The sequence below is a fragment of the Maniola hyperantus genome, chromosome 2 (genome assembly GCF_902806685.2).
Source record: "Maniola hyperantus chromosome 2, iAphHyp1.2, whole genome shotgun sequence".
Classification (NCBI taxonomy): domain Eukaryota; kingdom Metazoa; phylum Arthropoda; class Insecta; order Lepidoptera; family Nymphalidae; genus Maniola; species Maniola hyperantus.
Genome location: NC_048537.1, coordinates 8,658,532 through 8,669,634, shown reverse-complemented (window position 1 = coordinate 8,669,634; position 11,103 = coordinate 8,658,532). Strand labels below are relative to the sequence as shown.

The following is an 11,103-nucleotide window of genomic DNA, read 5'->3' as shown; positions in this document are numbered from 1 at the left end:
AATCGCAGCTCCAGCGAACTAGTATTAATAGAGGTCAGTGAGGTATAGGTAGGTACCTACAACAGCTTCCTGATCTGGGTCAAATGGGGATTGTTTTATCAAGTCCGGGCCAATTAAATAGTCGTTCTTGAAGTTAACCGCAAAACACGTCACACACACGGTACACATGCGCGTGGAACAATACCTGCGCGAGCTTGCACTCGCATCAAAGGTCAGACGCGAGTATTTAGCTGTCGGGAACAATTTGTCAAAGTGCAAACTTCGCAGGCTACGACACGAGTTTTTGGTCGTCAATGTTCCGCACACGCAGATATCTTGACGCAGGATTAAGGGTGGATAATAGGTAAATGATACACAATTTGTGTTTAATTGAGAATTTTATAAAAAAACAAAGAAATACACTAAACCGATTTGAAATAGGAATGAATTCTGAACTAATACAAATGCTAATTAGTACTAGGTACCTAGGTACCTATTTAGTATAAGTAGGTATAAACGCTTCATTGGAACTTGGAAGATTCTTATCACAAATGGTGGTTTAATTTTATTTTATTATGAACTAGCTGATGCCCGCCACTTCTCGTCCGCGTGGAATTAGGTCTTTAAAAATCCCGTGGGAACTCTGACTTTCCGGGATTCCTCGCTTAGTGTAAAATATCGTATTCAAAGGCCTAATTGACTTCATACCTGTTCATTAGTTTCGGCGTGATGCGCGAACAGACATATAGCCAATTTTTTTAAAATAAGTATCTACCTCTACCTACTGTTTTGTATTCTGTAGGTAGCGTATCGTTAATAGAACTTCCTCCGATTAAAATTTTCAAAATACAATACTGACTTAAAAGTCTTAGCTATTATATTTTAATGTAGGTACAGAAATCGTTCAGTTACAATTTATTTACCATGTAAGTAGGTACCTTAACTTTGAAATTGTAAATATTACAGCTAGCCTTATCTAATTACTATACAAATCAAGCCCGCGTGGAATACTTTGCAATGTCTAATGTGTTTAAATTTATTAAGAGGCCGCTTACATTTTCACGCAAACATCTAATATTTTAAGCTCTTATAATCTTATTTACCACCCTACCTAGGAAAGATTTTCTTAATATTATTGATTCGTATTGACATTAAATTACCGTAGGTACCTGTACCTACCGTCCAGAAGAAGGGGTTGTAGGTTGTACCTATATAATTTTACTAAGTATTTTTATTTAGTATCTATACATTTAAGTACCTACTAAGTTCATTTCTACTGCTTAATGTTGGTTGGTACCTGCCGATATCGATGAAATTTGGTACAGAGTTAGCTTACATCCCGGGGAAGAATATAGCTCGTAGTTCGAAGAGTCCTCACGGGATTTTTACAAAACCTAAATCCGCGCGGACGAAGTCACAGGCATCATCTAGTATCTAATAAGATAGTTAGGTACCCTACAGTAGGCTTAACTTTGCTGGTATATTACTCACTGAAATAAATACAATTATTATTAATCGATTAGGACTAGGTACTTATTTGTGCAGCACATACATATAAACATCAAACACAGCCATTTTATATATTTCTACTTATTAGTTTTATGAAATAAGATAGTTATTAGGTACTTATTTTTTTACCTACTTTACCTACTTTACCTACTTATCTGATCTCCTTAATCTAATTGTCTAAGTATTGTTTTCTTACCTAATACCTACTCGTAACGGATAACTAAACGTGGTAAATGTCTAAATATTTAAAACGGGTGCCCCCGTTTTAAATATTTTGTTTTAGACATTTGGAGCGATAGCCAAATGATGGCTAAAAAAACCGGCTAAGTGCGAGTCAGACTCACGCACTGAGGGTTCCGTAGTAGGTACAGTCGTATTTTTCGACATTTTACATGATAAATCAAAAACTATTAAGTATGCATAAAAAAGCTGTTTTAGAATGTACAAGTGAAGCCCTTTTATAATAATATGATACCCCACTTGTTGAAAATACCTACATATTTGTTCATGAAAACATTTTTTTGTGATGTAATGAGAATCAAAAATTCACGGTTTTCGGATTTTTCCCCTAATGTATGCTATAAGACCTACCTACCTGCTAAATTTCATGATTCTAGGTCAACGGGAATTACCCTGTAGGTTTCTTGACAGACACGACAGACAAACAGACAGACAACGAAGTGATGGTATGAGGGTTCCTTTTTTTCTTTTTGAGGTACGGTACCCTAAAAATAAAAGCAAGATAAAAAAGTGCTGATACATACAGTACTTAAATAAAATGAAAAACAAAAAAGAAGACACCAAAAGCAAAGAGGCAATATATTAATGTATGGAAATGAGACGAAGATGAAGAAACGAACGAACGACTTTCTAGGTATATGATATCCTGACGATTCAGATCCTTCAGTAATACTTTTTTCTCGGTAGTAACACCTAATATGTTTATATGAAGAACTTTGATTGAAGCATCTTATTATTTATGGATTGATAGTATGCCTTATATATTATGTAGCTCTGATTATATTATTGGTAAACTTATTTTCCTCTATATATTTCTATGATGCGATCTTGATCAACGTATTCAAAGATATGCGGGGCGTCCATCAATATTCCGACTGTGCCAGCGGTTGTTACAATAAAAAATATGTAAAGCTGCAGCCTGTCGATCACCATTGCAACATACTTCCAATCTTCTCGCGTCTAAAAGAAATATTACAACAATTAGGTAGGTACTTAATTATTATTACATTAACAGCCATACTCAGAGTCGCTTAATCGTTACTTAAGTTTAGTTAAAACGAGACAGAGCTATATCTCTCACATAAATCTGTCTCGTTTTAACTCAATCTTAAGTAACGATTAGCGACTCTGAGTACCGCGGTAAGACTTAATCTACTTTGGCGATTTTTCTTTTTAGGCGATAGTTGAGTTCATGGTTACCTACTACTTAATTATCAAAAAAAAATGTCCAAGAACGTTCTAAAAAACCGGCCAAGTGCGAGTCAGGCTCGCGCAACGAGAGTTCCGTACTACAGCCGTATTTTTTCGACATTATGCACGATAATTCAAAAAGTATGATGCATAAAAATAAATAACAATATGTTTTAGAATGTACAAGTAAAGCCCTTTCATATGATATCCTATTTCATATACATATAGTTATCTTACTTCGAAAATTGAAAATTCTAATTATTAGTTCATGGCCACAATTTAATTTTTTTGTGTGATGTAAGCCTAATTTCACGGTTTTCAGATTTTCCCCCGAATGTCTTCTATAAGACTACCTGCCAAATTTCATGATTTTACATAGGTCAACGGGAAAATTGCTGAACATACATAGGGGTGATTTGAATACTCCTTAATAAAAGGTATTTAAATTTTTCTTTTAGACGTCACTTCTCCGGCCAGCCTGTATAGTATAGGTAGGTAGGTATATACTTAAATTATACCTCTTTAAACCTACCTGTATGTAGAGATCTTCATTACGCAAGTGTTCAGCTATAAATTCGACCGCTTCAGTAGCTTTAGCAGCTTCAGGAGACAAGAGTAACGAATCAGAGCTCTCGGATTCTCGTCTCTCGCCGAGTCCTAGGCCGCCGAGTGCTCCGAGACCACCCAGAGCACCAACTTCTCCGCCACCGCCAGATGCTCGATTTATTTTGCAATTGGGGTGATGCAAGTCCGATAACTCCATCGCTTCCATTTTGCTCTGTTTAGCTCCGATTGCGCTGTCAAACCATTAAAGTTAATTTCATTCAATAGGTACTAGGGCAAAGAATGAAGCAAGATCCCAGGACCGTCAAAGTTACTTATTTTCTGAAAAACGAAATGTGTGAAATAGAGACGTGTTCATACTTTTAACGTACGCATATCTGCTAACTAAGGCCGACGACGTAACGGCCAATTTGTAGGTGCTCTAATGGTATCTACGTAAAAACGTTAGGTAAGTAGGTACTCACTTTTCTGCTGATTTTTACGTGTTTTTCATACAGTTTTTTTTAAATTATTAATGTCTGGTGGTGTGGTCCTGGTATCTTCATCCTATATTATAGGTATTTCTCTATTAGTAAAATTGAGAAAAATCAAATAGGCAATAAGTAAGTAATATCTAAGCGTTGCGTCGACGATAATTTGCCTATCGCATGATTTGGACTGTTCGTAAAAAATGTGCATACCTACCTACTTACTTAGTAATTATTACCTTATATGCTTTGGCAAGTCGTGAGGCTGTTGAGGTGGAGCACCCATCCCCGGCATTTCCATCATCCAACGTAGACGTGTCTTTCGAGGTCGCCGCATGAGAAGTCCCGCCGGTAAATAGTGCAAAAAGACACTTCGGATCCAAAGTGGCATTCTGAAACATTAACCAAAATATCTTTGTAGGTCACATAGGAACATATAGGTATAATCTATCCGTATAAACAGACTTAGGGGTGTGAGCTGCGATGGACGACCCCTTACATGAGGTCACAAGGAAGGCAGCCATCATAGATGAATGGAGACACATATACTTATACTTAGTTAAGCGTGCCACAGCATTGCAGTGACGAATGACTGCGATTAAGAAGAAAAAAGATTTGTCCTGACTGACTGACTGATCTACCAACGTACAGCGGTTAGGAACTGGAAATTTTGACAGTAGGTTCCTTTTATGACGCAGGCGTAGGCGCTCACCAACAAAAAGGATGTATGAAAATTTCACCCCTGAAAGTGCTAAATGGGGTTGCTTTGTATAAAAGTCTGACAATTTTCAAGTTAAGTATATCCTTGAAAATTGCCACTTATTGGACTTTCAATTAAAAATAAATAAATACCCAAGTGTTCCAGGATTTTTGTAAATTGCACCCCTTACAGACCTATTCCCAGAAATTATACCCCAGCTGGGGCAGATCAACTAGTACCTATTTGATACGTATATCCAGTATTTATATAAGCTCCAATAAAGTCCAGAATTGAATATTTTAAACTTACCTGTGCGTTCTGGGTCCTCTGAAGTTCCAGTTAATGATTATGACTGTCACGAGTATACTAACAGTATTCATGATAAACGTAAAAAGTAGATATTTGGCAATGAGGGGCAAAACAAGGGATGTTGGTGGAAGAATCTTCGAAACTAGGAGCAGGAACACGACCAGTGACAGTAAAATGCTTATACCTAACGTAACCTGAAAAAAGAAAAAGTACAGAATAGGTAAAATAAACTTGTAAAATAATACTACTTAGACAGATCTTGTAAATATACAAAATTAAACGTGAACATCTATCTCTAGATATGGCGTGAAATGCCCTCACAGCGCGGCGCCCATGTTTTCTGCCAAGATAAATCGAAATATTTTCAAGGCAAGATTGAATAGGCATCTTCTGGGCAAGCCCGCTACGTAAAAGGTAATATGCTACAACCTAGACCTCGTCATTGCTTTTTATTAAGCATGATTATCGTCAAGCACAAGCCTATCTCACAATAAAAAAGTAATGCTTACCTTCTCTCCAGCTTCAGCTGGTAAGTAGAAGACAAGAACGCAGAGGAAGGAAATTAACACGGTTGGAAGAATCAAGTTGACCGTGTAAAACAAGGTCTTTCTCCTAATGATTATGTAAAAAGTAATATCCGTTTCAGTTGGATGGTTGCCTTCGTATATATTTAAGTAAGCTGGAACTTCAATAATATCCCATGTACCAGACTTCCAGTAATCGGAGAGATCTACAAAATTTTTGTTATTGTATAAAGCGAGTGACACTTGGTCTCCATTGAAAGTCCATGATCCGAATTTCATGATGCAAGTTTGTTGATCGAATGGGAAGTATGTTACGTCGATGGTACAGGAACTCTGAAAAAAAAAAATTACACTCAACAACCAAATGGTTATGCCGAAGGCAGCTTACCTATGCGATTTTTTAAAGACTCTACGTTCATCCTAAATGCGAAAATCTGTCTGTCTGTTTGTCTGTCTATCTGCTAGCTATTCAGGCTCTATCTATTAAAACAAATTTTGATGAAATTTGGTACATAGACAGCTTGCATCCCGGGGACGGAAAATCAAAGAGTTCTCACGGGATTTTTAAAACCTAAATTCACGTGGGTGAGGTCGTAGGCATTATCTACCTTACCATATTTACCTGATATATAGCTGGTGGCACCCATAAAACTTCTCCGTTCGGATAAATGAGCACATTAGATTTATATCGTACCTCATAATTGCCATCAGCACTGAAAAAAGTTAAAATCTTTATTTTTTACCTTTTTCTTACAATCAAGGGAGAAAGTTGTTGTGGTTATGATACTTACTTGTTAAAAAGTACAATATCTGGCTTCCAAACCTTATCAGGAGGCAGTCTCAATACACCAATACCTCCGTAGTCAGCTTCGTCCCACATCAGCTGATAGTCCATCCATACCAATCGCAACCAAACGTTTGATTTCATGATTTGATTCTTTTCATTCTGTAATTGAAAGTAAAAAAGTTTGCAACTTGTTTATGATAATATGATTCTCGTGAGTAATCATATTTAAGTATACCTACTTAATTTTTAAAGTATCTTTTTGTCCAGGACGGTGGAATGCTGCATTTCATTAATATAAATACAATTAAAATTATAACTTACCACGTTAATCAATTGAACGAAGGCCAGGCCAAAACGAACATCTACTTTTTGTGTCATGTTTTGAACAGGCCGGATGAGTTTGTTGTATCCTCGGAACAGATCTCGGACAAGTCGCTCTTCGTCCTCTGAACACCATCCTGACCATATACAATATTTTCGGTTTAATTAATAGACTGTAGGTATACGAGGCAAGGCCACTCACCAACTAAATGGTCTCACAAGTTGAAATATCTAATTAATTCATGAATTCTGCAAAATCGTGAAAATTCTCACCAACAGAGAACCAGGAAACCTGATTGAGTTTGAAATCTAAGTAACTCATTGATCTTCAGCTTGGTTTTTGATGAAGGATCACAAATCATAAAGAGATGTATATAATTTACGAAAACGTATATAAGTAATTTACAAAAATGTCTGTCTGACTGACTGACTGTCAACAATCCGTTTTGCCGACAGGTAGGTAAGTATATCGCAATATTTCACTATTTGTTATATTCAACTTGTTTACTTTTCACTGTTAAATAAATAAATATACTTTATTCGGCTAAAACACAAAAAAACAAACAAATATAAGGTACCATAGAACCCGAGCCATGTTTGCTATTTTCAATTCTCAAGAAACTAGAAATGCTGAGTCTAGAAATCTGAGATTTTCCAATATACCTAGCTAGTTTTTCTATAACGTAGATCACCCTAAGAAAGCATTTTTAGTAATTCTTCTCTTCTCTATCTTCTATCTAGGTGAAGCCAGACGGTTAGGTTTTTACATTTTGCTTAATCTTTGATTTTCACATTTAATAGTTGAGGGGCATTCACTAACTAGATATATCTGCTGATGCTGCAGCTTCCGATCAATAAGGACCATTTCACAAGATATTTTTATAGAGTAAGATAAGTTCTGAGTTTTTATTCTTATTATCATTAGAACTATGGTAGTCTGTGATAAAACAATTTTTGCTTATTTTATTATGATCATGGATTCAATACTAATTTTATAAAATCTGGTAGGTAACTAATTATTATTTGTAATCTAAAATATTATCTGCATTATTAGATAGGTACCTACCTAAGGAAAATCTGCATAGTTACTTCTACAAATAAGTCACTATCCAAGTAATTATGAATTATACTAAAATATGATTCAATATTATAGCTTAAGAATTTAGTTGGCAATAAATTTATTGTTAAAGCAATTTGTTTCGTGAACTTTCGTTGGCAAAACAATGCATATGAATTTAATAAAGGCATTAAGTTTTAAATATATATAAGTAAGAGCCAAGTAAGTTGTAAGTAAGAGTAATTATGCCGCCAAAATCATGACCGCGTACCTGAATACAGTGCTGCAAAGAGCGCGATGGCCAGCAATGGGCCGCGCGATCCAGTCGTCATGGCGGCAGTCACTACCGCACGGCAGAATATAACCACGTACACGGCGGCGCGGCGCCCCGCGCTGCCGTAGCCGCGCCCTAGCGCGTTGCCGCCCGCCCAACTTTACGGTTGATTCAGATTATATTATAGAGTCCTTTCAGTAGCTCTTTTTAAGCATTTTATTATCTAGATTCATTAAAAGTTTGTTTCAGCATATTCAAGCCCTAATTATCATTAGCACCTGATATGAGCATTTTATGATTTAAGGCATATACTAGTATATGCCAAGAGATAATGCATTAATTAAATGGGGTTGTTATTGCCTATCAAAGTACAATATGTGATGAATATGTATTCGGACAAGGACGTTAATTAATATTGCAGATTAATATTTCGTATTATCGTTATTATACTTAATCATCGTCGTATAGAATAATAATCTAATACAGAACCATAAATAGGTATAATATTATTTTAAATCACCTTACAAAATTCCTTTTGATATTTTACATCGGGACCCTTTCGATTTTCAAATTGACAGATAAGTACCTAGGTACTTAGGTTTAAATCAAAACAAAGTTTTATGCATTTATTGAATTCTAGATAAATTAAGACCAGTAATGATGGAGAATAGACAATAGAAATGTACTTAATTTTAACTGTGATACAGTCAGTGAAACACTGTATTTAATTTACTTATGGTAAAAGTTTTAGAGCTTTCTTATTTCTGCTGTGCTAAAGCAATATGTGCGCATGTGCAGTTATCCCTCGGGATATCATCGATTGTCTACAGCTACTTAGCCCTCTACCCACGAACATTTAGGTCAAGGCCTACTTTGGTACTAACAAGTGCCTTTTTGTCGCATATTAGGAAAATGCGAATACTTATGTAATCGTATAAAATAAAAGACATTTTCATTCGTTTATATTTAATAAACAAAGTGCAATTCAGAGTATTAACCCTAACAATTGAACAAATTACGGGGACAGACATCGTCCCGATGCATGCTGGCGTGAATGCGGCGCATTAGCCCATCATCGGGTACAAAGATAGTTGCACCAAACGAGAAGGTACCTAATGCGCCTTATTCTCCACCCAACTCTCCTAGGCCTCGACGGCTTAGGAGAACTCGTTATATAACAATAAATAAATAAAGGGATGATGGAAAACACTGGCACATAATCACATTCGCTCCGCAACTTCCAAAGGAACGCCTATGATTATTTTACAGCGATACCTCAGACAAGAAAAACAGAATTTTCAGGAGGCCTGCGAGGGTACAATCGTTTCGACTGAATGTATCCGCGCAGCTCCAATTATTAATTATACGTTTTTCTTTTAAGAGGCTAACAATGTTTTCGGAAAATTAATCTTAATGGGTAAATTTTCAAATGGCTGATATAAAAGGTTTGGTGAGATGAGAGTAGGTATATTGAACCTCGGCGGGTAGGTATATTATGAGAAATAAGCTTTCATGGGATCTTAAGTCATGAGAGCTAACCAAATCAAGGTTTATAGAAAATCGATATCGATTCATTGTTCTGTGGCGCCATGAATAAGTCGCCGACATACCTATCAGAAAACACATGATTTGGTTGAACGATAAAATAATGAAAAGATGACGTGAACCAACTAATTGTTGTAGATGTATGTATAGATATTAAAAGTATGGCTATTTATATGTCAGTTTGATATATTCGCTGATTAAGAAACTTTAAAAAGCTACAATATTTCAGTATTAGGTATGATCGTATCGAAAGAAGTACAAGGTACAAACGTGATATCACCATGTAATGTAATGTAATTACTTGTATACGTTAAAAATCCGAGATCCGAGTATGATTTTAATAAAATAATATTTTAACTACAACTTTTAACGAACGTTTTATTAAGCTATAGCTTTGGATATTTTACCATTTATAACAATATCGACCCGTTCACAACGAGGCCCGTTCACAACCTGTACCAATTGAATCAACATTGTTTGTAAAGTTCTATTCTAGCTACTGACACAAATACATCTGAAAATAAAGTTAGGGATCATAACCACGATTCACGGAATCGAATAAGAAGGAAACGAAGGGCCATTGCTTCACTGCCCAAATCCTAAACTGTACATAAATTTCAAGATTCGAGAAAGATATTATAACAAATATTTAAATATATAAACGCGACAGGTTGATCAACGGTAAGAAGGAAGACGTTTTTGTGCTACGATTTTTGAAATTGACCATAGTCATTCATAACATGGTCTGAAATGGCGACTATACTAGCGTGGCTCAGTATAATATAAGCTTTGCCATCGAAACGCCACGCCGGCGTCATAAGTCACTTATTGCCACGTTAACAATTTCTTATACTTTTTCTGTATGATCACAGAATAATATGCGTAAAATTACTTTTTAACTGAAAGTTTTCACTTGTTTTTATGCGTAATAACGATTGCTGCATGATAAAGAATGTTTATTGCTTCTATGTGTGAAACACAAGTCGTTCATTTTTGGAAGAGCATAGAATAAGCCGTTGAAAGAGAGGCCTCAGAAATAAAAGGACAAGATACAGGACAGGCAGTATTTTGTTTCAATGCGTAGGGATGGCAGTCAGCGGTAACTTATCTCTATAGGGGGGCGCGGGCGCCGAGGCGGGCGGCGGCAACTTCTTCGTCGCGGCTTCGACGCTCGCACCGCTTCACACATCACAACTTAATTTATATTCGCGGTATCACAGAACGTTACGCATGCGCAGCCGCAGGCGGGCGGGTCGCTACGACACCATGATGTGCGGTGCGGACAGCAGCACGGCTAGCGTGGCAATGATTGTGAACAGGGTAAAGATAATAAGGCACAGTCTGTCCACGACCATGGCAGCGAATTTCCAGTCGCGCGAAACGTCCGCATCTTCATCATCTTTGCGCATCTGTAACAATATTGTTTTGTTAAATTTCTGGATAGGTTAGTATAAAGAGCCTTTACTCCTTTACAAACCTGATCTGTGATGACTCGAAGCTCTTTTAGTATGAGCGAGAGCTCGTAGTCGACACCGAAACAGCTGTGTGCCGCTAGACCCGCGCCATTTTCTTCGCCACTCCTGCGAAAACACGGCTCTGTAACTCTCTGAATACTATTGCGCTCTACTCTACAGGT

General features: G+C 36.6%; 2 protein-coding genes across 5 annotated transcripts in view; both read right to left on the bottom strand.

Moving 5' to 3' along the window:
• Positions 1-364: 364 nt before the first annotated feature.
• On the bottom strand, positions 365-8,122 carry nAChRbeta1 (nicotinic acetylcholine receptor beta1). Its single transcript, XM_034980523.2, has 9 exons — positions 7,920-8,122; positions 6,592-6,728; positions 6,275-6,429; positions 6,106-6,196; positions 5,469-5,816; positions 4,960-5,153; positions 4,190-4,342; positions 3,452-3,716; positions 365-2,688 (listed from the first exon to the last, which is right to left on the bottom strand). The coding sequence occupies exons 1-9, from the start codon at positions 7,978-7,980 to the stop codon at positions 2,524-2,526; spliced, it is 1,569 nt and encodes a 522-aa protein (XP_034836414.1). The 5' UTR covers positions 7,981-8,122; the 3' UTR covers positions 365-2,523.
• A 755-nt stretch (positions 8,123-8,877) lies between these two features.
• The window catches only part of nAChRalpha7 (nicotinic Acetylcholine Receptor alpha7), a 60,347-nt gene continuing 58,121 nt past the window's right edge, over positions 8,878-11,103 (bottom strand). For all 4 annotated transcript variants that reach the window (XM_069504003.1, XM_069504000.1, XM_034980465.2 and 1 more), the window contains 2 exons: positions 10,945-11,047; positions 8,878-10,876 (listed from right to left, as the gene is read on the bottom strand). In XM_069504003.1, the coding sequence (XP_069360104.1) occupies positions 10,724-10,876; positions 10,945-11,047 (256 nt within the window). In that variant the 3' untranslated portion in view covers positions 8,878-10,723. The remainder of the gene's footprint in view (positions 10,877-10,944; positions 11,048-11,103) is intronic.